Source organism: Larimichthys crocea, chromosome XVI (genome assembly GCF_000972845.2).
Source record: "Larimichthys crocea isolate SSNF chromosome XVI, L_crocea_2.0, whole genome shotgun sequence".
Taxonomy (NCBI): domain Eukaryota; kingdom Metazoa; phylum Chordata; class Actinopteri; family Sciaenidae; genus Larimichthys; species Larimichthys crocea.
In genome coordinates this window covers 10,184,924-10,212,830 of record NC_040026.1, presented here as the reverse complement: position 1 = coordinate 10,212,830, position 27,907 = coordinate 10,184,924, and the positions used below count along the sequence as shown (strand labels likewise).

Genomic DNA, 27,907 nt, shown 5'->3' with positions numbered 1-27,907 from the left:
ACCATGGTACTATCTTGTACTGTCTTGTTTGTTGAGAGAGTACTTCCACTAACATACATGTGATATCAAATGTATGTTTGAAACTGACTGGTAATATCTATTGTGATTTTTTCCACAATTCAGGAAACACTGCAAGGAGTTTAACTAAGGAAACCAGGGCTTTCAAATAACCTACTAAATGTGAGGATTTTTAAAGGTCCAGTGTGTAAGATTTAGGGGGCCTCTATTTACCGAATATGGCAAAAATAAAAGATGATATTCATAACTATGTTTTCATTAGTGTATAATCACCTGAAAATAAGAATTGTGTTTTCTGCTATGTTTAATCACCACGTTTCTCAGCAGACCATCGTAGTTTCTCCTTCATGCTAGGACAGAGAGGGTGAGGCGAGAGGGTTGCAATTAGCAACTACACCGCTAAACGCAGCTAAATCCTACATACTGGGCTTTGAAGCGATAGGAATGACATTCAAAACACACTGTATTAAGATTTCACAAAGGGATGAATGACAATTCCACGTCACATATACAGTATATTGCATAGATACCACAGAGCCACAGCACCATGATGTTATTGTCAATATTCAACTTTTTTTATATAGTGCCAAATCATAACAGAAGTTATCTCATGACACTTCCATAAAGAACATATACTCTTATAGTACTTTTATATTATTTACAGAGACTCAACAATTCCCACCATGAGCAAGCACTTGGCAACAGTGGCAAGGAAAAACCTCCTTGTATGTGATGCATGTTATGATATGTTAACTAGACTTTAATGATTTTTTCTAAGAAGTGCATTTGCAACTTTTACTGACTGACAAGCAGAACTTGTTAAAATCAAAAAAAATGTTGTGCGTGTGTGAGAAAGAAAAAGGCGAGAGACTGAGGTTTCACACATCTAACCAGACTGCAGTGTGTGTGAACGCACTTGTTTCAAATGGGGTGTGGAGGGCAGAAAGGAAGGAAGGCAGAGTTAGGAGGGGAGGAGGGGAGAGGCAGAGGGAGGCAGACACCGACACCTAAGCAGTAACACTGAGTGCGCTCGGGGACAGGAGGCTTTCAATGGGGAGGTCTCTGTGAAGTGCAGCCTACCTGTTGGAGCTCATTGCGGGGAGACTACCGTGCCGGACTGGCCGTGAATCCCGTTGCACTTGCGAGGGATGAAAAGCCCAAACATGTCTCCAAGACTATTGCTCTGCGCTGTACTGGCTGTGTACCACGGGACGCAAACCTGCAGTGGATTTAATATAGATGAACGGTTTCCTGTGATCAAAGAGGGACAGACCAAAGGGAGCTTCTTTGGATTCTCTGTAGCTCTGCACGAACAGACGTTGGGCTCCAAAAAGTACCTGTAAGTTGTCATGCTGTGCATGTCTGAGAAAATACTCCACTTTTTTCTTATTTAGAGGTTAAAACAATGTCCGCATTCAAACAGTCTACACACCTGCTTTGGACCAGGAGGCGTAACGAAAAAAACAACCATTTTATCCGCCTCAGAGAACCTTATTGCGCCCACCTAATGCGCAAAAACCCGCGATGACGCTTTGGAGTCGACAGTTTACTGTGTTTAACACCTGTCGCCCCGTTTATAAACTGCGCTTTACTTGTTAAACACTTCCAGTGGTTTTATCCGCATCACACACGTCAATTTATTTACACGTAAAGTAGTTCCACTAAAGGTAACCACCTGTTAAAAGACATGGAATCGATTTAGATGAACAGATTTATTCTATTACATCAAAAATGTCTCGAATTATGTGCTGTAGCCTACCATATTTATGTTTTTTGTCATTTTAGAATGTGTTACGGAGGTGAGGTCATTATAATTAAAAAAAAAAAGAATAATTGCGTTGGAAATCAGTCACAATCATGAGAATACAAGCTGTTGCAGTTTTATAAGAATAAGTCTCTTTTTAACATCAGTGTTGCTTTTTCTGGTTGACATGAGTCCAAAACCTTCAGTCATTTAATTATTGCAGAAATCACTCTCTAACATTAATTCAGTCCTATGTGTAGCTACAGCTGGGCCAGGTGAAATCTGGAACCTGTCTATGCTGTGGGGTTCAATACACAAGCAGTAGTGTCCTTTAAGGTTATCACAGCATATAGAAAATGTGTCATAGTGGTACTTTCTTTCACTTTCCTACATTTGTCACATTTGTGTATTTTCCGCTTCAGGCTACATTATAGAAGCCGTGACACAATCTGCTCTACTTTCTTTCCACCTATCCCGAGGCTATAAGCTCCTACATTCAGCTGAGACACATGTGGGTTTGTGTTTCGCAATAAAGATGTTCATTGGTCTGTAACACTTGTAGATTGTTATTACCAAGTACGAATAATCACATAGAGTTGGCAGTGGATTTACTCAAATTTAAATGCTCTTTGTTGTTTAAATAGTTGTTGGTGACAGTTGTTGACATGCAAGAGCAAAGAATGTGTGTGACACATCTTTTCTCTTCCTATAATCATTCAATAATGTAAGCTCCTTAAAGTGTATCATTGTTTAGTGTAGGATTTCCCTCTGACAATTACAATGGCCCCCTCATCCTTCCGCATCTCTGATCACACGGTGTGTTCATAACTTGCTGTTATCTGTTCCTCTTTGAAGTCAAATGCAGGAAGAAAATTTGCAAACGAGGGCCTACATCCTTTGTGCTGTCTCCAGAAAAGTGTTCAGCCTATAATCTCCATGCAAAGTGGCAGATTAATGGGATGTGTTTACAGAGATTTACCCAGTTAATAGAATGTATGGTGTCCTGCTGACACTTGATCAATGTGCCATCTTGACCCTGTCCCCAGAGGGATGGAGTCACCGTCCCCAAACGGCAACCTAAGAAGGGGAACACATGGCCGTGGTAATAAGACTGGAGACCTGTAAGGACAGGAAACTGTAAAAAGTCTCATCAGTCTGCTGCTTGATAAGGGTTGTAAGAAAATCTGTGGCCAGTTCTACATTGCAATATATATTTTATTGGCTAGTATATATCTTTAACAGTGTTATGAGGTAACTATCAGATGCACTAGATAAATCAGGCTGATTGTGTAAGTACTGGTGCAATTGACTGTGTTTTGGCAGAGGCTCACCAAATCTCAGCCAAATCTGGACTCTCAATAATGGTTCCCGGATTTGGCCAGGTTTTGGGTGTGTGTACTTGGTGAGTTGAGGTGAGAGGGGAAGTTCAAGCCAGGGTCTTTTCCCTTATACCACTCATTCAATATGAAGCTACAGCTAGCAGCTGATTACCTTAGCACAAATGCTAGAAACTAGGGAAATAGCAACCTGTCCAAAACAAAATCCACCTATCAGCACCTCTAAATCTCACTAACTACAGGCCAAGCTAACATAATTGCTTCATAATTCAGAAATGAGAGTGTTATCGATGTGCATTCCCCAAAATGTCAAACTATTCATGTAAATTTGAGGACAGATTTAGGCTCATAAGTAATTTTTACTTATCTGATATTTGGCCTTGTGTCTTGTCCTCTCTGCTAGCTAATGCAAGTAGCTAAGGCAAAAAGTGATAAATAAATATGTACATAAATACATAGCTGTTGCATTTCCATGTCTTGTGGTCTGTTTGGGTGTCTCATGTGAGTGGGGTCTGTTTCCAAATATGAAGATGTGAGAGTCTGTGACCTATACCACCTACAGCCAAAATCTCCCTTTCACTCTGAATTTCCCACGAATAATAAACACTTGGTATCAGTTCATTTGTTTAGCAAGTATGTTATCCCCCGTCCTCTCAGATGTAGTCATCACTGTTGAGTAAAGATTGTCCTAAACTTAAACTCTGTTGTGTACATAGACTGTGAATCTGTAAAGACACATCACAATGTGCTGATGGTGTTTCCGATGTTTGACTAGGGTTGGTTTTACAGTCCTGTTTGTTTCCTCTGTGTTGTCTGGCTTCTTTTGTGGCCCCTAGATCTGTCTCACCACACCACAGAACAGACTGTTACATGTTTCCTCATTATTAAAGCGAACTACTGTGAGTGTGAATATTTGAAAAATGCAAGAACGAGGCATATAAACTGGTCGTGACATGAACAATGTTTAAAGTAGCCATTCTTTGCACATGCATGAGTCAGACAGGGTCCAGGATAAAAGTCAAGACAAAGGATTTCCACTCCCTCTTCTGCAATAAAGTGAGTGCAATAAAGTTTTCGCTTAATCTCTTAAGATCTAGGCTATTATCTAATTAGTCTGAATCTAGCAGTGTCTCGGCTCAGCCAAAGCAATTTTAAAAATGTATTTGGAATTTAAGTGGGTACATGACCAATTAGTAGAACAACATTGCTTTTTCTTGGGGAGAGGCTGCACCTGAATAATCTAAAAGGTACCTGAGGCCAATTTGTACAGGGTATTCACCTCTCCACTCCCCTCTTCTCTTTAAAACACCCATTTAGAGATTTTTTTTCCTGAGAGACCTTTTTTTGTTCTCCGTTGTAGCAGGGAGGAGGGACTGGGCAGTCAGCTGGCCACCTATTGGCTCTTCCAGTCCCCTGACCCCATGGTATGCCTGGAATGTATTACCCTTCTCTGCACAGTCACAACCTGCCAGGTTTCAGGTTGAGACAAGACAGGAGTGAGAATGCTGTTTTTGGGGACAAGTGGAGAACACACACAGGCCATCCAAAACATAAAATCATTCATCCTTCAGCAGACAAAGCTTCCTTCATTTTAAAGATGGTATCCTCTGTGACCTGAGAAGAATTTAATTATTCTGACTGATGAATATTTAATCAGAGTTGAAGTGCCGTTGCTCTTCCAGCTCATCACTGTCTGACTACAGTGGCCCGAGGCCATGAAAGTCAGCCATTTAATTTGATGTGGGGCCTTCCCTGTTCTGCTGTAAGGTAGAGATTAAATGGGTCGACCTGCTGTGAGGTTTATAGACACAAACAGTCCCATGTTACGTTTAAACATGCACAGGACCATGCCCTGCTTTTCTTCAAACCTTCTCCAGATTGACGGAATTAAACATCAAATTCTTAAATCAAACCTTTTTGTTAAAGTAGTGCAGTTGGTGAGGATGATGTGTGGTACAGAAACTCTGAATAGGCCTGCTACAGAAAATAATGCATTGGAAATAGAACTGGAATAACTGTGACAGTGTCTGGTCTTTTTCAAACACAATACAGGACTTTTTATTAGGTTATGAACTCTGAGTGTACCAAAGTACAGTGGTGTCAGTGAAGACAGCGCAGGTGTAAAACTCAAAGTCAGATTTTTGGTATCATATATCTTAAACTGAATGACCTAATTCTATAAGACATGCTGTACTGGCTGTGATCCAACATTCCCCCTCATAGAAATGCTAGTGGTCTTTGTATCTGAAGTAGCACTATCAGAGCTCTAGTGTCATGCTACAGTGAAACACTTTCAGGTAACAATCCTGTGTTGTCTGTTAGACCCTCATACATGATTTACACAAGAGCCAGCTGGAAGTTGTTACTGATGTGTCCCTGTGATCTGGAAGCATTGCAAGTTTTGAAAGACAGTGGCAGCATCCAAACAAATAGTTCGAATGTGCAACTACATGCAGATGCAGAATCTTATTTTATATCTGTGATGGCCCCTGCTTAATCTGCTTGTGTGTGCTTGAGTCGCCTTTGAGTGGCTGATTGTGTATCCATGCAGATATCATAGATAACTGGAGTTTGTTAAAAACACAATACTGTTTCTCACCATGTCAATGCATATAAATGAGCTACATGAAAAGCTGTATATGTAATACTTACTGCTAAACCCTCCTTGGTCCTGGATTTATTAGTTGTAGGTAATAGTTTCATTAATAAATCATTGTCTCTCTGTAGGTCAGTTATGAGCCATTAATAAGAACAACCTTCGGGTTGTAAAAACTGAAAAATCTATTTATAAACACATAAGACTGCTATAAACCTTTTATTAAAGACTTATATTGATTTTAACTGCGGAAATGAGAAAGTAAGAGATACCCATGAGCATACACACTCCTAATGAGATTTTATACAACTTGGCAACCCAACATTTGTACTCTTATTGCTTATAAATGATATATGAAGTATGAGTAAATGATTAATAAACAATGAATAAATCTAATAACGTAAAAACCTTATTTAAAAGTGGCACCCAACAATAAAAACCATGAAACAGAAAAGAGTGTGTTGTGAATCTGTGTGTTTTACAAGGTTTTAAGACCTTTCTAGTTTATCAGAGTGTAAGAAAAGCCAATGTAACTGTACAAGACCTCACTAAAATGAAGTGCAAGTTTGTCCATAGTGACTGGCCCTAATCTGTACGGTGTTTATTGTCTGTATCCAATCAGTTGGTAATGGCATTGGGCTGCATTTTGTGTAGCAGCAGAATGAATGACGGCTTCTAATAACACGTTGAAATGGATCCCAGCAGGACCTCGTGCCTCCTGCTAATCTCCACAGAGGAGATTCTCTATGGTGGGGCTTTCATTGGAAATACCTGCAGTGAAGACTGTTTCTTCCTTAACAAAAGTGTAAGAGATCCCTTTTTTCTCCCCCTGGTTGTACAAATGCCCTCAAACAGCATGGAAAAGAAGCTGGTGTAGATGGCCTCCGGGCTAATGAGGGCTACCTAGAGCTAGAAAAACTATATGCTTCAATACCTTTCCCTCTTCATGCCATTTTTCATCTTTGAGGGGGAAATGATCCTCAAGTATTGGTTTACACTTGGTATGTGGAAGTCAGGGAATGAAGTAACTTGTTGTTTGTCTTTAACATACAAAATCTGAAAAATATGTTAGGAAATGCATCTTGTTCTTCTCGCTTATAGTTTACTGATTAATGAAGATGATGTGATTAAACATAACATAGGTAAAGACAAATACCTGCTGAAGTGGACTTTATTGGAAGTTTTCCCAGCCTCAACAGGTCCAAACAGATGTTTCAGGCACACAGCTGCACTTCTTTTAAATAAGATGAGTAATATCTGAGTGAAAACGCGGCGCTGTGCAGGCACGCCAACAGTGTTGCTGTCTCCTCCATTATAGCTGTGAGGTAGTCCACCTGTAATCAACCACCCCCTCTCCCTCGTTTAGATACAGCTGGGGTCAAAATGTTAATGGAAATGTTGTCACTGATACCGTGAGTCTTTTGTGAACGGCTGCACAATGTGCACTTGCAGGCTAGATGTGCGCCTGTGTGGTGTGGGGTCAGTGAGAAACATGTGTCCAGACTCAATCAAGCTGTGTGAGTCTGGATTTCTGTTTGAAGGCCTTCATTTGTGTCTATTTCTCCATGTCAGTTTGGTATATAGCATGTTTGTGTGTGTGTGTTAATCATGTGTAGCAGTGCTGTGCTGTCTGTATCTGGATCAGTGGGTGGGTTGCTGACTGGGTGGGCATAGTTAGCGGATCAACCTACAGACATAAGCCAAAATAACATTGTCCTTGTCAGACAAGGTTTTACTCATTGCTAATGAAAAAACGGAGTTAGTTTATTATCAGGGGATGACCTGCCATGTTTAATTTGTCCAAATGAGTTTGCTCTCCTGTTACTGTTTCACTAATGGCAGATGGTGGTCTTCAAACAGGATGTTTGTCCAGCTGAGATACCCTGTTAGACTGGCGTGTGTGTGTGTGTGTGTGTGTGTGTGTGTGTGTGTGTGTGTGTGTGTGCCATTCCCTCTTTTGATCAACACTAATATATGCATTGCATTACATTTCCATCAAATGTTTTCATGATTAAATTACCATTCATCACAATGATGCCAGCATTTCATTTCCTCTATTGCTCATTTCTATGCAGTCTGTTTCTTTATTTAAAGAAAAAAACGAGAGTCCTCAAGGCTGAAGACTTGACAGAGATGACAGGGCAAGGCAAAAAATAAAGCTCGCTTCCTTTTTGCCTTAGCTCTGAACTCTTTTACAGTCAGTGAGCTTAAAGAAATCTGAACTAAACAAACTTTTTTTTAATAAAAGTGGATCAGTTATTCTGACTGTATCCTGCCAGCTGTTCCTGTGAAATTTCAGTTTAACCACACCTGGCCTCAGCAGAGTGCACGTGGTCGGCTAGGTATGCCCCAGTTCACCACTAACTTCCTTTCACTGTGTGAGCGTTTGATTTGTTAATGATTTACGCCCTTTGTCAGTTATATCGGAGGCTTTGTCATAATGCAAGAGGTGTAGTCTTTCTTCCATGTCTGAAAGTCCTGAAACATTTTGTGTGCTGATGGTTGTAACGGTTATGTTTTTGTGGTTAGATGTTATTTTCCAGACTGGATGTTTTGTTTATCTACTTTTTATTTCACTTTCACATATCATGTAATCATTAGACACAACTTCCAGTTGTCAAAATCTTTCTGAAAGCTTTGAAAATGATTTGAAAAAACTGACTTACCAATTAAAGTCATTCATTGGTAAGTTGGTTCAACAATTCTTTCACTTGTACACATAAGAACACTTTGGCCTGTTTTATTTATATGATTTATATGATTTTCACTTACTGTACATATGCTATTCCATGATAAGTTAATATTAACATCCTAGCTTCTAAACACATCATATTGTTCAAGATTTAAACAATATGAGAACTCCTGAGACACGCAGGTGCTGTGAGGGAGGGTCTGTGTGACCAACACTCTTCTACTTGCAACAGGTTGATGTATCACTGTTTGTCCAGTAAGGACTCATCTGTTAGCCATGTCCTGTACGTGTAGACACACAGTCAATGCGTTAACAACTAGGCGTGCTCACTGTGAATAGTCCGATAGCAATGTGCGCGCTCACCCCCACCTACTGCTTTGTGAGAGAGTTTCCTGAAAGTACAAAGAACTGATTTATCAGAGTGCTGGTGTAGTACAAATAAAACCACACTGGGTGCCGAGCAGTAACAGAGAGAAAAAACACACACACTGATCACGTGACTTCATGTCCCCCTAAAGTCAGCAAGCCACACAGCAACACACCAACGTCTATCATCTCAACCATCCTCTCGTCTTTCGGTCATTACATTGTTAGGAAAGCATAAAAAGATCTCAGCCCCGGTCTGCTCTTGTGCTGATGCTTAATTCAATCTGCAAATTGAGTCACTCCATTCAATATTATTTCCATTTATTAGCTTAGTGGGTCTAAGTGGTAATGTTTCCCTGGCATCAATAGTTGAGTTACCTGTAGTGCAAAATGAAAAATGCTGAGGATGCAGTATAAGTGTGTGTGTGTGTGTGTGTGTGTGTGTGTGTGTGTGTGTGTGTGTGTGTGTGTGTGTGTGTGTGTGTGTGTGTATCAGTTAAATGGATTTAAGATTAGGAGTGAGGATTAATAGCATTTATGTGCTTGCTCCTTGCCTGCACTTGTTTGGCCATTTGGTGACCTGCTAGTATTGAACAGGGAACAATGGTTTGCTGTGACGTTGGTGGTGATTCTGTTTTGTGCTGTCTTGGACCAGACCTGCTGTATGTGATATTTTCATACCTTAACACTTCTCCAAAATCACACAAACGGCTTTTACTTAAATTGTTTGTTTCACAGACACAGTAAAAAACACACTTATCTCTCTGAGTCTCCTCAGTTCATTTACACCAGTCCTATCCTCTGTATCCTCAACCAAAGAGCACCTTGTTACCAGGGGCAACATCTGCACGTGTCTACATGTTTCCAGTGGTTCTGACATCAGTAGTCTGACACATCACATTTTGAATTGCAGAAGAGGTAGAGCTGGCTGCTGAAGTACAGGATCATAGCTCGTTCATACAACTGTGGATGCGCCTCAATTCACAGAGCAAATTCACTAATCATGTCTTCATGTGTCATGTTTATCTTGTCTATCTTTGGTTTTTGAAATAGCTGCATGGCTGATAGTGAAAAACTGGCCCTGAGGTTCTCTAACATGAAGGCATTTTCTTTTCTTTGCCCTGAGGGCAACAGCCGCACCCTGTGACAAACAGGTTGCCCTAAGCCTTATCTGGATAGATGATCCATCACTTGTGTAAGGCCGACGTACTTATAGCAGCTATAAAACTTGAGCATGCACTCCCTCTTGGTCTCTGTGGCAACTTTCTTTCACTTTTTACATATTTATATCTCTTGACATTTAAGGCAAAGGCCAGCAGGGTGAAGAGCTGTGTGCCAGTTATACATATATCATGTGTCTCACCACAGTCCTGTTCAGACTTGACCTGGATGAAGATGAATGTACTGTAAACGATGACATTTTGCTCTTCTGTAAAGATGACTGACTGCACATTGTCTCTGCTTGTTAGTCTTGCAAAACTCTTTGTGATGGAGAGAAAATATCATAAAAAGTTTTAGTCATGTTAATTAAGTTGGATTTCCTGGTTTCAGTCCTGTTGATGTTGTTCTGAGTCATGAGCAGTCAGGTGGGGGGTGGGAGTCTCATAGACTGTGGCTTAATTTTAATGAAGTACCAGAGAGCTACATGTGTTGTGTTGAGTGTCTCATAGAGTCAGATGTCTGTTTGGTAAACTGAAAAGACCTTGAAGCGTTTTCCCTTTTTTTCACTCCTGTGAGACAAGAACTCTTTTTCCTAGCCTCCCTTCAATCACTCCCTCGCTTTTTCAAAGCCTCTTCCTCCTCCTCTGTTTTTTGGAGCTGTCAGGAGATATAGTGGGCAGTAGTGATAAAAATGACTGGATGAGTTGACCCCTGCTGTTTAACTAAACACCACTGATATTAGATGAGCTACTGTATATTTATTAGCTGATCCAACTCCCTTATTCTGAGAGTTTCTTACTCCCAGATGGCAAGAATGCAGCTACACTCACCTTGGCTGGGCGTGTTTGCCACAGTAAATGTTTGGTTTAGCCAGCCGTTCTGATCACTTGTTAGGCAGAGGGGGCGAATTTCAACATGTCCTCAGAGTAGGAATGCAGCTGCCGGTTGCCCCCCTCTTCCCTTTCCTGGGCATTTGACAGGCTGTTTATGAGGAGGTGATGAGCAGGGAGGGAGATAGGAGGAGAGCACACATTGTTGCAGTTGGACCAGGACAGGATATGAGGTGTGCTGTCATGGCTAAGTCATCTTGAAGTTTAGGTTGTTTTTATGTATAAATCGAGAAGGCTTAGAAGATCCCTTCAAACTTGAGGTCATTCATTTAAAAAACTGCTTTTTGTTGACATTTGGAGAGAGGTTTTCACCTGATAATGATATGAAGGAATGGCTAGTATCTTTCATTATTATAGCAAGGAGAGCAGGATATGTTAAGGGTCCCCTAATAATGGTTCAACATCTTGGAAACTTTAATTTTAACACTAATTTGCTTTCTTTCTGAGTGCCAGATGACACTTTCATGTCTGTACGGTAGCTGCTGGCTGTAGCATAACAACTGAAAAAGGGGGGAAATAGCTAGTCCTTATCCTTTTAAAACCAAAATGAAAAAGAAACAAACACTTTATGGTAGATTTTGTGTCAGACTGTGTCTATATCTTACATAATGTTGCTTTAAAAAAGCCAATAGGCAGAATTTACCTTTGAACAAAGCTAATCGAACAGTTTTCCCCTGTTTCCAGTCTTCAAAGTGTTACCTTTATGAATTATAACACTTGCACCACTTCCCAGTTTAAAGCTGTGTCATCACTGTATGTCAAACCCAATGGCATCAATATGCGGTGTTGAATTTCCACAACAAACACAGGTGAACCATGTGGCTCTGATGAGACAGTGTGCCGACAGTTAGTGTGTTTATGACGTTGGGTTGGACTAGGTCTTTTCCTCATGTTTACTGCAACAAGCACTCTGACAGCCAAGGTTACCAAGGCCTCCATAACAACACATGTGATCAGCACTGTGCCCCAGTTCTTAATAATTGCTTTTACTGTGTGAGCAAAGTTCAACTCCAAGTGTTTTGTAACAATCTTGGTTATTGTCTGGGTTAGTCCATTTCTTTTTGGTCTTTTTAAACGCTTTAAAACTCTGGCTTGGTTTTCCCACAAGAACTAGCAGCTAACCTTGACTGTTTTGAGACGCACTGTTTACAGCTGAAAAACATTTTGGGTGGCCATGAGTTCTGATTTAATGGTTATGGAAGTAGGAAGACAACTCATGTATGCAGAAACATGTTCTGTATATCTCACGTACATCTCATATTGTAGATTACAGAAATGGCCTCCACAGTCAGTGAGACTCCGTGACCCTGATTCTCACATCACAAATCTGTCAGCCCCACTAACTACTACAAACCTCTGTGGAATTCTCAGATGCTGTCTACATTACTGAATGATTACCTGATCCGAGCTAGGCCTCTTCCTCCTAGTCCACTGGCCCGTAGAGGCCACCTTGGCTCTTCCTGGTTGTCATCATTGTTGCAAGATAATTGATTTGTTGGTGATAATGCCCATCTTGTAGCAGAAAGAAGGGATAATTGCACTTTCTGTAGTAAATGATGCAGACATAGCTGGCGGATGTCTGTTTTTTATGCATCAGTGGAAAATATTCAGTGAAAAATAGCTGTAGTTGTGAAAACAGAAAAAAATGTGTTATGGTTTAGTTCAAAGAGTGAACCGAAATGCAGACAGGTAGGTAGAATAGGAACTTACGGAAAGGCAATTTAACACAAAATAACAAACGGCAGCTGAGGAGACCAGGTAAAAACAACCTTAATCTAAAATTTTAAAAAATCCCATTAATAGTAGTCCAATAACAAAAAATATTAGAAACTTTATCATTTCACATCTCTCAAGTTTCCCATGAACCTCACATGACTGATTTCAAGAAAAGACAAACTTTCTGCAACTGTTCATGTTCAGGTGACACATTGTACATATAAAAAATATTTCTGTCTGAGCTCCTGAGATGTTGTCATGATTAGATTGCTTGCAATGGTGGTATTGTGTCTGTCTGTCTCTGGCATTATGTAAGTGTGTGTATAAATACAGAAAGCTGCAGTGGAGTGGTACAGCCTGGTACACAGTTTCACTGTGTTTGTGTAGCGTGTAAACCCACAACATAACCTGTGAGTAATGTGTGAGCAGGCAGCAATATTTCAACTTTTAAATCTATGAAATACTAGTTTACTATGTGTCACACTGTCATGATGATCTTTGCTCAGGTTAGAACAATAAAGGGTTGACTCATGAAAGACATTTCATTTGAAGGCGCAATGAGCTTCCTGTAAAAGTGTAATTTTATGTCTTAACCCATTATCTGTGTTTATTCTCACTTATCAGTGCATGAAGGTGAACTCTGCCTCTTGCAGTGACTATGCCCACAAGCTTGACTAACACCTTGACTCACCTTTCACCACTGCCGGTAACAAGCCAGCATACAACCAGAAATTGAAAGTTTGAATGAAAACAAGCAAAAAAATTCTGCACTTTGACGACACTACTACGTGCTTTTGGTTCCCATAGTCCAGCAGGCCATGTGTCTCACACACACTGTAAACAAGCTTGTCGGCACCTCTCGCCTACAAAGTGGAGCTAATAAATCTTTTGCTGACAGTAAACAGTGTGTCCCAGCACAGAGCCTTGTAGAAGGAGTGATCCCTCTACTTCAAAGATCTGTGGTGTGTTAAAAGGTGCTGATGTAGGGAGTGTCTGGGTGAGTGGACAAAAAGATCAGGTCCATCACCAAGAGGACAGTTTGTGTGTCTTTGTGTTTGTGTGTGTGTGTGTGTGTGTGTGTGTGTGTGTGTGTGTGTGTGTGGTGCCCAGACTTGTCATGGGTCATGCACTCTTTCCACTTTTTAGTTCACAGGTCATGTGAACTGGCTCAGTCTTTGTGTGTGTGTGCACTTAGAGCCGAGTACTTACTCAGTATCTTAGGTGTTATCCTCAATAACTTTATTTGGGCAAAGTATTCTCCTGCTAAATGCTGGATGGAAGTAAGATCACATTCAAATAGACTACAACTTAAACCTTTAGACCTATCTATGTTTAGACTAGAAGGATTATCTGTGAAATAATCCAGATTTTTTATGTTGCTGATACTGTCTACTATGTTGTATTGTCTAACACTATAACAAAGCACTGATATAATCTAAAAAATCTCTTTCTTTCCGTCTGTCTCTTTGCATACAGGCTTCTTGCAGGAGCACCCAAAGAGAAACCCATATCTCTACGAAATGTCAATGAAACAGGTGCTGTCTACTCCTGTCCCATTACAACACACACCAGTGACTGCTCCAGAATGGACCTGGTCAGCACAAGTAAGTATGGTGCAAAGATGTGGGATGTGATTAGTCATTTTGGTATTTAACAGAGGGGTGCGAAGTTGCAGTATTAGAGTTTCTGCGCAGGTCCATTTAGTGATTTGGGTAAAACTTTGTTTGGGTAGTCCGCCTGCAGATAGTTTGTAGTCTCTCTCCTCTCTCTCTCTCTCTCTCTCTCTCTCCATAATATATGATGTGTGTGTGTGTGTGTGTGTGTATATATATATAATATATATATATATATATATATAATATATAATATTATATAATCTATATATATTGGTGTGTGTGGTGTGGTGTTGATTGTGTGTGTGTGTGTGTGTCTGTGTGTGGTGTGTGTGTGTGAGTCGAGCTATATCTCTCTCTCTCTGGGCGACGCGCGAGCGCGAGAGCGGCGCTCGCGCTTGCTTGCTTTTTTTCGCCCTTAACCTTCCTCCAGCTGCTTCACCCGAAGTCGCGCTTCTCCTCTCCGGCCGGCACCCCCCCCGGCCGCTCCGCACATGCGTCCTGTCACCTGTCTTCCTCCTGATGCATACACATGATTCTGGTCCTGAGTCCAAGCCAAGATACCTCTGATCACATCATCATCACACACATCAAATTTTCCTCACAGCCACAGAAGACAATATACAGGGTTTTTTTTACAGACTTAATTTGACTCGCCACGATGAGTAAACTGACCTTTATGTGTAAAATCAGTGGAGTTTCCCTTAAACATGTGCAGGTTACTGTAGAGGATTTCCCTGATTGGTAAGAGAGCAACTGTAAATAATAACCCAAAAATTATAATCAGGATTATAATCAGGTAGTTTCCTCTTTATTCACCAAGGACACGTAGTGTGTCAAACAATCACGTCAAGTCTAATTCTCTCCATGCTCATTCACTATCATTTTCTGCACCTACACAATCAGCCCCAGGATAAGAAACTTGCACCTATGAAAGCAAACCCATTTTTAATTTAAGGTTATTAACTGATAGACTTAGCATTCTTCTACCTGCAGGTAAAAAGGCCCCACAGAGGCTAAAAGTAAGAACCATAATAAAAGGATTCCTCGTCACTTTTGATGTTGAGGTTGGAGTGAGTGTTGCTGCATTTTTGTGGTTCATATTTGTTAGGGCATGATCCGGGCTGAATAAAACTCTACTGTTTGGGTTTTCCTCATTTTTTTTTTAATTCAGTATATAATGAATAATTGCACCTGGCTGACAATGGACAGTATACTGGTTTGTTTGGTTAAATAAGAAAGAGGTGGCTTTTAAGATTTCAAATATAAAATATTTCAATAATTCACCATTTAAACTGTATTTTGTAGAATTTGTTTTCTTGATAGCAACCTTTTAAAAACTTTAATGTGAGTGAAATCTGACCCATCCACAGCAAGCCCATCTGAGATGGTGGAGGGCATGTGGCTCGGTGTGACAGTGGCCAGCCAGAGAGAGCAGCCGGCGGGACGCGTGCTGGTGAGATGACATCCTGTTTTACTCTATTTGTCAGTGTCACAGGTGGCTTATTAAATACAGGGTAACTTTATTTATAACTGTATTTATTGCAGTACCGAGGGGAGGCACGGTGGGATAAAACCCTTCATATTTCAATATTTAGTGTCACAGATGACGCTGTGTGCTTGTTGCAACATTTACTGAAACATACACCAGACGGATGTTACACATTACCACATGTACACCCAGGGAAGAGTGACTGATTTTTTATACATTGTTAGATTTTTTTACAAAATTGGATGTTGTCATTTTTATAGATACAGTAGATGATAATATATTATTTGTGTATTTATATCCTAGTATATGGGAGCATTGTGCTAACAAAAAACAAAAAACAATATCTGGTTCACAAAAACAGTAAAAAGGGGCAAAACCACTGTAATTTAATTTCATTTCATTTACCCTCTTAGCTGTTGTTTATTTTTGATATATATATATATATAGAGTACAAAGTAAGACATTAATCTTTTTGTGTAGAGGTTGAGGTTGCCAGATTTTACATCTTATAAGTTAGAAAACACCCTCTCCTGTGGTGTCCAGGCATGCGGGCATCGCTATGTGAAGATCACCTCAGCCGGCACCAATGAGGAGCAGCGGCGGATGATAGGAAAGTGCTTTGTCAGAAGTAACGACCTGACCTTTGACCCCAACGATGAGTGGCAGATTTTCAGTTACGAGGCCTGCAACCCCAACTACGACTACGAGCTTGAGGGCATGTGCAACATGGGCATCTCAGGCGGCATGACAGACACTGACGTCTACATTGGCGCCTCAGGCAGCTTCATGTGGCAAGGTGGGCACTGAGGAGTTAACACCGAAAAGAGTGTTTTGCTACTTAACATTGAAATAATGGGCTGGTTTCACAGACAGGGATTAAACCCTGTGCAAGTCTGCTAAATTCTAGTGTCAGTCTAACACTGGGATTATTCTCTGTCTGGGAAACCTGTTCATTGTGCACGAAGCAGACATAACATTGTTATCTAATTCTGCATTGTTTTAAAGGAAATGTTCATGTGACATGGAGAGATCCAGATCCAGCGAATGCCTGGGACTCTGTAGGCAAAGACTTTGGACAGTTGAAAAGACGATACAGTTATATGGGTAAATATGCACTATGTTGAATTATAAAATCAAATTCATGTGTTTATGACAATTAGTCCCCCATAGTGATGGGGGATGAACATCTAAATCAAAAAGACTGTTTTGTCTTTATGATCAAACAGCTTAACGGTGAATCTCAAATTTTTTCTCCCACAGGTTATTCAGTTCTTGAGTCAAAAAATCTGCTGAGCCGTGACGACTACACAGTGGTGACAGGGTCTCCCAGGGATGAGGCCAAGGGCTCAGTGATGATCGCGACACAGGCTGACAAAAACCTCAAGCCAGCGCTTATCATCCCTGGGGAACAAGTGGGCTCGTACTTTGGGAATAGCCTGGCTGTCACCGACCTCAACAATGACGGGTGCGTCTCCGAACACTGCACTGAGAATTGATACTGTCTTTAGCTTTTTCTTTCTTATGCAGTACATTTAGAATAAGGGCTCTCCACTGTGCTTCATTAGACTTCTGCTGAGGATTAAGTTGAAAGTATAATCTGTCTTTTCCATGCTGACATTCAAAGATACTTTTTTAAAAATCTATTATGTCCTTGCTTTGAGAACAAACACAGATTGGAAGTCATTTTAAATTAAAATCTTAACAATGTCCTCCAAATTAATTTAAAATTTCATTACAGTGGAGCAAAATAAATGGTTGGCAGTCTGTTCTTTTGTAAATAATTCTCCATGTAATGCCACATTTCAAGCACAAGCTGTTATTAATTCAAACTTCACAGAAGTGTTATGCTTGCATGTGTCAATGGATTGTCTGTAACTGTATCTCTTGAGCCGCCTCATGCTCGAATACTCTGTGGCTATGATCTACCCTGTTATGTGGAGAATGCATGACACTGATGTATGTATGAGCTGAGATGAAGTGTGCTTTCAGCAGCTGAGATAAGGTGTTCCTTGTGACATCATGGTGAAATCATGTGTCTCCCTTAATGCATGAGGGAAACCCTTTTAAGGAATATACATCTGAAACACAATAATGATTATGACTAATGTTTAGTCATATTTAGGATGTCCTCTTCTGGCATTTGTGTGTGTACATGTATTTGGATATTAAAGTATACCATGGGATATTTTCATTGCCGATTACAGGTGGAATGACCTGATCGTGGGTGCCCCATTTTACTTTGACCGTATGAAGGATAAGGGAGGAGCAGTTTATATATTCATGAATGAGAATGGATCTTTCCGAAAGGATGCCACTAAGATGCTGAACGGTCCATCGACGTCTGGATTCGGCTTTGCAGTGGCCGCCATTGGTGATGTCAACCTAGACGGATTCCAAGGTAAGACTAAAAGGTTTGTTTTACGCTGCCATCGGACAGAAGAATGAAAGTAAGCACCTCATGGAAAAGCAACTAAAATACAGCTTCCAAAGTAAAAACTGCAGATTCATTGACTACAGCAACTACAAAATGATGTGTTTTGTGAAAAGCTTTGTAGGTACTTTTAGTCCATTTTATGGATATATCGATAGTGTTAAGTCTACTCCTGTCTACTGTTACATTTGGGACAACTTAAAGCTGTATAAAATTCTACTGCTGTTATTTAACTAATCATTAAATAGTGCTATGTTGCCACCTAGAGGACAAACATACCACACACAGACCTCCCTTGTCTCCTTTTCAGCAGCCTGCCTTTGTCTCCTTTCAATCTTTCACTCTGTCTACAGACTTTGCAGTGGGAGCTCCATTCCACGACTCAGGAAAGGTTTACATATGGATGGGAAATCAAAACAAAATATCAACACAACCCAGTCAGGTAACATCTGACTTTATGTCATGGATTGACTTCTGAGACTATCTGAAAGAGTTTTCATGTATTTTGTGTTGATCTACCATGTGTCATTGCTGCCCTCTGTAGGTGATTGAGGGTAAGTCAGTGGGAAATGGAGGCTTCCATACTTTTGGCTACTCCATCAATGGAGGGATGGACATGGACGACAACAGTTATCCTGACATCTTAGTCGGCTCTCTGGATGATCGCATAGCCCTGCTCAGGTAGAAATAAGAGAGAGGCTAAACAAACATGCCAAACCTGACTTATTTGTTGTTGTTAAACTGAAATATTACCATAGGCTCTGTATGTTGAGAAAGTCCAGAAAATTGAAAATCACCTGGCAGGAGTCAAAATATTACATTATATGTAAGATATTAGAAACTTTTGATGCAGTTGTGCAGTTGATGGTGTGTGTCTCAATTGTAAATGTACATACATACATATGTACAATGTTTTAATACAACTGTATAACTTTGGTACATTTTGTGCCTCCTTTTATCTGCTTTCAGGGCTCGGCCTGTCATCCAATTAACTAACACCTTCGAGGTCGAGCCACGCATCGTGGACCCTAATACGTGTCCTGGGGATACACCATGGTGACATGTCTCCACAGAATATCTAATTATGAAATTATCTCATTCATTTTTGTTTGAAAAGAGATTCACTTTTCTTGTGTTTGTGTTTTACAGCATTACAGCGACTGTCTGTATGACCTTTACTCTGAGCAATGGAAACAAAGACTTCAAGAAAAATATCAGTAAGTAGTCTTCCATTATTAAATTGCTGATTTTTTCAATAACTAACCATGAAGATAGATATATACATACTTACATTTAACATACATTGGAATTAACCTATAACACAGTATCCATATGTTAAAGTTGACCTGAGATAAATCTGAATTTAAATATGCACAGAGAAATTAAACATTTGTAGCAAAGTAAAAAAAATGTGCAGAGAAATTAAACATTTGCATAGAAAATAGATAAATAACTTCTATACATAAACTATATAAAAGTAGAAAGCAACTGTAGAAATAAAAATGTTAGAAAACTATGTTAAAAATATAAAGTGACTGTAGAAATAAAATAGTTTTGAAATGTGTAAATAAATAATAATTTCAAATTGTATAAAATAAAGGCTGTAATTTTGGATCTGTTGTGTATCTGTAGTTACAAAGTATGGAAATACTGGCTTGCTGCTGTATTATTACTAAACACATAAACTGCTGCAGTGCTTTGTAATGTACTGTATGTTTGTCTAATTTGTACAGCGGTGAACTTCACTGTGGAGGCCGACATGGACAGGAGAAGAAGCCCACGTGTTCTTTTTCAGGACAAAAGTGACACATATACCAACTTACTGAGCCTGCCATCTTCCAAACGCACATGTCATGAAATGAAGTTGATTGTAGTGGTAAGGACTCTCTACAATATTGTGTGTGCGTGTGTGTCTATAAATTCATATGTGTGTTTTGTTTACTGCTTTGGATATTTAAATTGTTTTATTTGAGATGGTGCTATTGTCCAACAACGACATGCTTATTAAGACAAATATAATATTCTTGGATGATTCTACAGGAGTCTGTGAGGGACAAACTGGAGCCGGTGGTCTTTTCTCTCAACATGTCTTTACATGAACAAAAACCTAAATCCAGACGTTCCCTGCAGAACCTCGACTCTTTCCCAATTCTCAGCCAGGGACGTAAACTCTCTAAAAGAAGAGAGGTATGGAGTGGTGTCAATATTACATTCATACATAACTATACGCAGTGAAGCTTGTGAGTATGTGATAGTCACATTATTTGTTCCTGTTCCTGCAGATTCACTTTCAGAAGGAGTGTGGTGACGACAACAAATGTAGCAGTAACCTGAAGGTGACAGCCCAGTTTGTTGACAATGAGGAAAAGCCTTACCCCAGGTAAATTCTAAATAATGAATCCATTTCTGACTGATAAGAGGATTTGAAGCTGCTACAGAAACTTTTAGACAAATGTCACAAACACTATTTTTAATGTGAAAGAACAGTTAGGAAGAAGAAATGCACTTATTTGTTCTCGAGCTGAAAATTGCTAATGAGAAGACTGGTACTGCTCTCATCTTTTACTGTAAATATAAAGCTTCAGCTTGGCCTCTCTGTAAGCTTAGCATCAGCATATCAAATATATCATATCATACCTATAAGAACATATAGCATATTATATCTTGTTTGTTTAGTCCATCCAACCTTTAAGTACAACCTCAAGTACTGAGCTTCTCATTTAACTCTCTGCAAGACAGTGAAATGGTTCTTTAATGTGAATACATAGTGGCTTTTCTTGGCAGTAGTAGTTACTATAAGGCAGTAGATGTATGAATTAGATGTATAAATTAGCTGAAATTAATAAATGAAAAATAGGTGAATAAATATAGTTGTCCATGTATTCTTGTGTGCAGGGTGGATAAACTCCAGGTACTTCAGTTCAACAGCAACATAAAGAGATTAAGTCTGATGGTGGAGGTGACCAACTTTCCTGGTCAGGGGAAGCTGGCTGAAGACGCCCACGAGGCCACGCTCAATGTCACCATTCCTGACGCACTGAGATACTCCAGCGTCAGACCAGTGGTACGTCCACTGGAGGGCAGCAGATGACTGAGAAATGTCCATTAATTAGTTATTTCCTCATGCCATTTATTATTATTATAATTATTATTTTTATCTATTTGTTTGTCATCAATATGTAAAGGTAGCATTGTTTCAATTCTCTGTCTTGCACATGCATCTTTAGACACTTGACACTCTAAAATGATTTTGTTCACTCTCCTTTTATACCAGGGTGCATGCACTTTTGATGGCACAGTGATTTGTGACCTGGGGAATCCACTTAAAGGCAATGAAAAGGTAAGTTTAAATAGTTTTTGTCAATTTTCTCTTCTAGATTTTTTTTCTCCTCTGTTGAGATTGGTTTGATATTTTCATTATCAGGTGTCACTCATTATCAAGTTTGAGACGTCAGGGATTGATTTGTACACACAAGAGATTGAGTCCCAGCTGCTTCTGTCAACGTAAGTGCTTTACAGTGATGGATGCATGATTGTATTTCTTTCATATCTAAGACTTGGGTCCCAGTTTTGAATCTACAATGTAGCATTGTAGCATTTTGTAACTGTGCCTTTTTAAATTTAGTTTACATTTTAATTGTCAGTGGTTATAGAGACTCTAACATACTACACTGGCACACAATGTTGTAATAAAGGTTGTATCTTTAGTCTTAGTGAGCAGGATGACCTGAAGCCTTTTCCTGTGGCCTTGCTGATTGAGAATACCATTCTCCCCTCCTTCTCCTTGTGAGTCCCATTACCTAACAACCCATGACGCACTGTATATACAGTAAAGAGCACAGAAATCCCATGGATACTGAGGTAGTGTCACCTCTTATTATCTTCCTCATCCAGGGCAAAACCGGTGGTGCGAACACAATTCGGTGGGGAAGTGATGGGCGAGTCAGCCATGGTCAACACCAGTGACGTGGGCAGTCTGGTGGAGTTCACCTTCAACGTGAGTCACCTCTGCCACTCAGACTATATTAGACCTCCAGGATTGTATATTTCATCTACACTTTGTGTGCTACTCACCCACATTTCCCTCATCTCCACCCTGCCTTTGAAGCCAAAACTTCTATTCTTCAGACGTTTAATATTGCGTGGGGCAGGGATTGTTATGTGAGCTATGGTTTGTGGTGTAAGCATGGCCAGTGGTGGATAAATTTAGGATCTACAAAGTCACAGTCAGGCCCTGGCTGTTATTTCACACCATCTGTTTGATTTCTACTGAAGTTTTCCTTTTTTGTGCTGCTGACTTTTCTAGGTGAACATCAATGGACAGCCCCTGGGAGATATGGGGACCTTGGCTGTTGAATTTGAATGGCCCTTTGAGGTAGCCAATGGCAAGTGGCTGCTGTACCTCACGAGGATTGTTGTTAAAGGGGAATCAGAGATGGAATGTAACCCTCCTGGAGAAGTTGTCAATCTGCTCAATTTAAGTGTAAGGCTCTTTTTTCAGGCTTTGGTTTAGACCCACAGTACTTCTTTTCCTAAAGAGCCAACTGAAGTGTATTTAATACCCTCATTCAAGTCAAGTTTAGGCCTAAATATCTGAGACTGAGGCAACCTATAAACACGAAACAGATACTGAAAGTGCAGATTGTGAACACTGTGAAAATGCAGAAACTATTCCAGTGAGTCAGCTTTCTCTGAACCACATGAAAACACCCTGGGTTCATATTCAGCCTGTGACATTTCATGTATGTCATGCTGTTCTCATCTAATCTTTCCTATCTCTGTGTACTGTCAACTATGCAAAAGCTTTTTTGTTCTTTCATTTTTTTATTTTTTTATTTTATTTTACAACGTACTTCTGCCCACACCCACGACATACGCACGTCCCAAAATGTCCCATTACTGAAAAGCCACAAACATGGTTACATATGGGACTGACTTTGATGAAAGGCCTCCAACAACAACAAAAAAAGAAGACTAAGAGTCTACAGTCATGCTAGCAGCTACAGAGGCACAGCAAAGCTTAAGATACATGCTAATGCAAAGTCTCTATAATGCTGACACAAAATATTACATAATATTAATATTATTTATTGTTTTCCATGTTCACTGTTATTTTAGCGTGATAGCATGCTGATTTCTTCTAGTTAGTACTAAACACAATTTTGCCATGCTGCCAGCATGTCTAACAGTTACTTAAGAGTTTAATTTGTTGATTTAGCAGCCCTCACCTTTGGGTGATGTTTCCTACCAGTGCAAAAATAAAACTAGATTGCTATTAAGATTAAATGTACTTTGACTTTGCTGCTGCTTTAGTGTATTGTGCACTTCACAGGCCTGTTGTTGTATGTGCTGTAATTCATTATGACATGAACTGAAGCAGAGCAGCATGAGTAAATGTGAGTGGTAGAAAAGTTGTGTGAAAATGGTCTCAAAGCCAAACCACAGCTGTTCAGAAATACATTTTGGAAAAAACATCTGTCGCCATATACAAACCTCACAGAGCCCCAAATAGAAAGTCACAAATGCGTGCGACCCAGATATAGACAGTGGAAATGACAGTTCTATTCTGAGGAGAATTTAGTAATGTCTTTATCAAAACCAGTAATTACCACGAGACCTCTGATGTCATGTCTCTGTCTCCTCTGTATCCTCCTTTCATTTTCCTTTCCCCTCCCTTGTCTTGCAGTTGTCAGAGAGCGGACGAAAGCGCACTAAACGGCAGATTGTGGTGGATGATGCTGATGATACGACCAAGCCACATATTATTGAGCCACAGGCAGCCATCACGCTGCTCAGTCATCGCAAGGAGAGCTACTTGCTGGTAAGAAATGGATTTGTCCTATCAAACGCTCTAAAAAAAAGGGTCATCTATGTTCACAAAGATCATATGCAGTTGTACAGACTTTTCACTCTAAAGCACACATGTCAACCTGCCATTGGAGCCTGAAGAAAAGTCAGGGCATCACCAAAGTCAGCACGATTCATCCTCTCAGGATGATTTATACCTGAACCAAATGTCATGGCAAACTTTCTAATAGCTGCTGAGGTATTTCAGTCTGGTGGACCAACTGACCAACCAACAGACCAACATCCGTAGTGTCACGCTGCTGTTGTGACTAGAAACCACTATCACCACCCTATTTTTTCTCAACATACTGTAATATAAAATATTATCACTGAGTGCAGAAGTGAATCTACTACTGTACCGTCTGTCTATGAAAACCTTCAACTCCTATAACAGTACAACTGACTTTAACCATTACAGCTCCTAGACTTTACAGTGCACAGTACAATTTTTAAACGGTCAAATCCTTTTCAACACTGTGTACGTCCATCAAAAAAGCAAAAGCAAAATGGTGTAATTGTTTGTGTTTGTTTACTTGTATAGTAATTGTTCTTTCTCATTGTGTGTTTAATAGGAATGCTCCAAGGGGACAGCACGGTGCGTGACATTTACCTGTCCACTGCTCAACATGACAAATTCAGCCAAGATTTATGTCCGGTCACGTTTGTGGAACAGCACAATGCTAGAGGTCAGCTCACTCTGTTATTAGAAATGTAATAAACTTGCCCATGCTTTTTTTCTGCTTTGCATTAAGAGCAACAATAGTAATATATAAATATAGGCATATTTATTACCAAGCAATGTTTAGCAGTGGTGTGTTTTCATGTTATCAGAGTTACAAGCAGGATATTGTGTCCTGATCCATTCACTGCAGTAACAGCCTTGTTTAGCAGATGTGCACTACTGGGATAAACCTCCTATTGGCCAACTATTGTATTCATCTTCCGTGCGCTTTCCTTTCCAAGCATTGTTGCCATTTCATCAAGTTCATAAGTAAAAATAAGCCGTCTATTATATTTTATTGTTGCATCTCCGGTTATTGCTCAGCTCCATCAAAATGTTTCTGCATAATCTTATATATAATAGTGTCAGTGAGTTTTTTGCAGTTTATCAGAGAATATCTGAGTTCTGGACTTCTTTTTGAAAATGTTGTTGATTGATGTTGTGTGTGTGTGTGTGTGTGTCCCTGCAGGACTATTTGAACGCTCTGATTGTTCAGGTCAAAGGTCAAGCCACACTAAAGCTCATTACAGATAAACCAACTATCAAGATGGAAAACCAGATCACTACGGTGCGTGATGATGATGATGATGATGATGGTGATGATGATGATGATGATGATGATGATGATAATTTACTTGACTCTATCCCCTTTTCTTGTAGTTCGCAGTAGAAATTGAGCCAGTGGAGACATTGGAGGCACCTTATGAGCTCCAGCTATGGATCATCATCTCTGCAGCTGTAGCGGGCATTGTACTTCTGGGAATAATCATTCTAATACTATGGAAGGTGAGACTAGAAATCATTACTGCACTGATTACACTCTTGTGTGTCTCTGCAGACAAAGACGTGTGGAGACATGTGTACTTTTTTTTTTTTTTTTAATCTCGCACCAGCAATCTTCTCTGGATTATATGATAGCTGTTGTCATTCATCGGACTGATCTATAACCTATATATCAAACCATTAGTCTAACCTTTGACTTACCCCCCCCCCCCCCCCCCTCCTCCTATGCACCCTCCTCCTCCTCCACCTCTAGTGTGGCTTCTTCCAGAGGGCCAGCACAAGGGAGATGTATGAAGCCAAAGCCCAGAAGGCTGAGATGAAGATCCAGCCCTCTGAGACAGAGAGGCTGACTGAGGACTACTGAGGGGCCTCATTGGTCCCCAAACAGCACACACCAGTGGGGCTTTTGGGTAACAACACCCCTACAAATGGACCTTTTTGGATGCTATTAATTAAACTGCTAAGCTTGGGGTGTTCTTAAGCTTACCACTTTCTCTTTCCTCTACTACTTGTCTGTACTTAACACTACTTCTACTTCTCTTTCAGGCTTTTACTGCACATTGTGCTGCTGATATTCATTTCATGTCTGTCTTCACTACTTTATTCATCTCCATCTTACTCAGTGTGGGTTTATCTTTTACCTAACTAGATTTTTCTTAGCCTGAATCTCCTTCTCACCCCGTCATTAATCCCAGCTCTCCCACTGTGTAATTTTATCCTCTTTAATGTCACCTCCTCTTTCTCTCTCTCTTTCCCCACTAGCTTGGATTCTTCAAGCGAGCCATGTACTACCGGATAATGCCAAAGCACCAGGGGGTGAAAATTCGCAAGGCTGAACGTTATCAGTTCAATCTGGGATTTCAGCCTGAGGAACCACAGAAAAAGTACTGGATCACCAACTGGACAGAGATGCAGCATTACTACTACTGAGGCTTTACTTTGGACCCTGAGCCACTCACCGTCACGCTGGTTGACACGGGCCAAACAAAAAACATTGAGCTCAGTTGAGCCACATGGACTTTGTGATGCATGGACCAACTATGGATAGTGCATTCAACACTTTTTTTTTATTTCAGTAGATTTCAACTTTTTCAGTGCAATATACTGAACACTTTGTTTCAGAGATTGTGATTTGTTAAGTATTTTTGATGAATGCAGTGTTGTACATTGGAATCGGGGCTGCATTCAAGAGTAAATTGTACATTTTTTTGATTACATTGCAGGTTTTTATGTACTGAACTTGGTGTTTGCATGTATGTTTTCAGTTCTTTTTTTCCATTCTGAATCCTCTGAGACAACTTACTGGTCATTCATCATGTTTATTGCTACCATGTCTCTTTTCCTCTCTAATCAGAGGAATGAGTCTATTGATTTTTTCTGTGATTGTGTATGTCTATCCCCAGGCAACACTTTGTGGTCAGTGGTTGTAGTCAATATAAGGGTTTGAAACCTACAGCAGTCATTTTTGAGATCATTTCAAAGTGTGCTTGGAATATGCTGACCAGCATCCACTCTGTGTGCCTTTTTATGAATGTCAGTGTTTGGCAAGCATTACATAGACTAGCATCTCAAATGCTGTTTTAGTTATGGCACTGACGTCATATGATACGTAAATGATGTCCCTGAAAATTATTTTTATAGATACATTTTATAGCCCAGCTAGTTTTATGTTGTCCAATCACCTCTGCTACAAGTTGAAAAGCAATAGTCTGTATGTAAAATAAGCCAACATGTGTTGATGATATGATAGAGGCACACTTGATTATTATTTATTATACTTTCTTGTGTTATTACAGCAAAGAGCCTATCTGGTTATCTTTAAAAGAATATCACATACAGGGAGTCATGACACTGGATGAAATAATACATGATGTTATATATGTCCGGAGCTTGTAAGCTCATAGATAATTACGTTATGAATTGTACATAGTAACGAGTTACGTTGGATTGACTGAATGAATGCATACGTCATTAGCCTTTGTATGTTTCACTGTCCTGGAGCTTTGTATTTTTGTACGAGACAGTAAGCCGACACTTGGATTGTTTCCAAGCCATTGTGGCCCCCATTGAGGTCAACCTCCAGCACTGAAAGTAGACTGGACCAGAAGAAAACAGTTATTGAGCTGTCTCTGGTGGGACTGAGTGTTGCATTACCACTCTAGTCTGTGTTACCTGAGAGCCCACAGGTTGTGACTGTGGCTGCTACAGAGACTCTATTGACTCTGGGTATAGAGGGAAAGGCTGAAACCAATGCACAAACTCTGTTCTCTGTGGTGGTGTTGTTCTTTACTGTGCAGTTTCAATGTAATTAAATTGTTTTTAAAACAACTGTTGCAGTTTAATTGCTGTCCTCATTACCTCCACACTACCAGATGATACATAAAGTCTATTTTTTTATGGAGGTTACAATTTTTTGCCAAAATTTGTGGCCATGTGAATAAAGGACATCAGGTCCTACAGTGTTTGAAACTAGTTCACTGCCGGTGCTCAATCACCAGGT

At 40.0% G+C, this 27,907-nt stretch overlaps 1 protein-coding gene across 2 annotated transcripts; it reads left to right on the top strand.

Moving 5' to 3' along the window:
- The first annotated feature begins 941 nt into the window (after window positions 1-941).
- Window positions 942-27,735, top strand: itga3b (integrin, alpha 3b). Of its 2 annotated transcripts, XM_019261521.2 has the most exons (26): window positions 943-1,357; window positions 13,997-14,124; window positions 15,507-15,589; window positions 16,169-16,421; window positions 16,631-16,729; window positions 16,886-17,090; window positions 17,830-18,023; window positions 18,410-18,498; window positions 18,601-18,737; window positions 19,026-19,112; window positions 19,206-19,273; window positions 19,790-19,932; window positions 20,097-20,243; window positions 20,339-20,436; window positions 20,952-21,120; window positions 21,331-21,396; window positions 21,481-21,560; window positions 21,765-21,842; window positions 21,951-22,053; window positions 22,363-22,539; window positions 23,743-23,877; window positions 24,476-24,589; window positions 25,094-25,192; window positions 25,285-25,410; window positions 25,661-25,817; window positions 26,170-26,300. In XM_019261521.2, exons 1-25 carry the CDS (start codon window positions 1,167-1,169, stop codon window positions 25,769-25,771), a joined length of 3,180 nt encoding a protein of 1,059 aa, XP_019117066.2. In that variant the 5' UTR covers window positions 943-1,166; the 3' UTR covers window positions 25,772-25,817; window positions 26,170-26,300. The 2 variants fall into 2 exon arrangements, with proteins under 2 accessions (XP_010734600.2, XP_019117066.2); XM_010736298.3 differs by lacking the exon at window positions 25,661-25,817 and having other exon boundaries at window positions 942-1,357; window positions 26,170-27,735.
- Window positions 27,736-27,907: the final 172 nt, after the last annotated feature.

Bases quoted from the DNA above. Each gene is read 5' to 3' on its own strand.
- itga3b (XM_010736298.3), top strand. From the start codon at position 1,167: ATGAAAAGCCCAAACATGTCTCCAAGACTATTGCTCTGCGCTGTACTG. The intron at 21,121-21,330 runs GTACGTCCACTG...CTTTTATACCAG, and splicing joins ACTCCAGCGTCAGACCAGTG to GGTGCATGCACTTTTGATGG. The intron at 25,411-26,169 runs GTGAGACTAGAA...TTTCCCCACTAG, and splicing joins TCATTCTAATACTATGGAAG to CTTGGATTCTTCAAGCGAGC.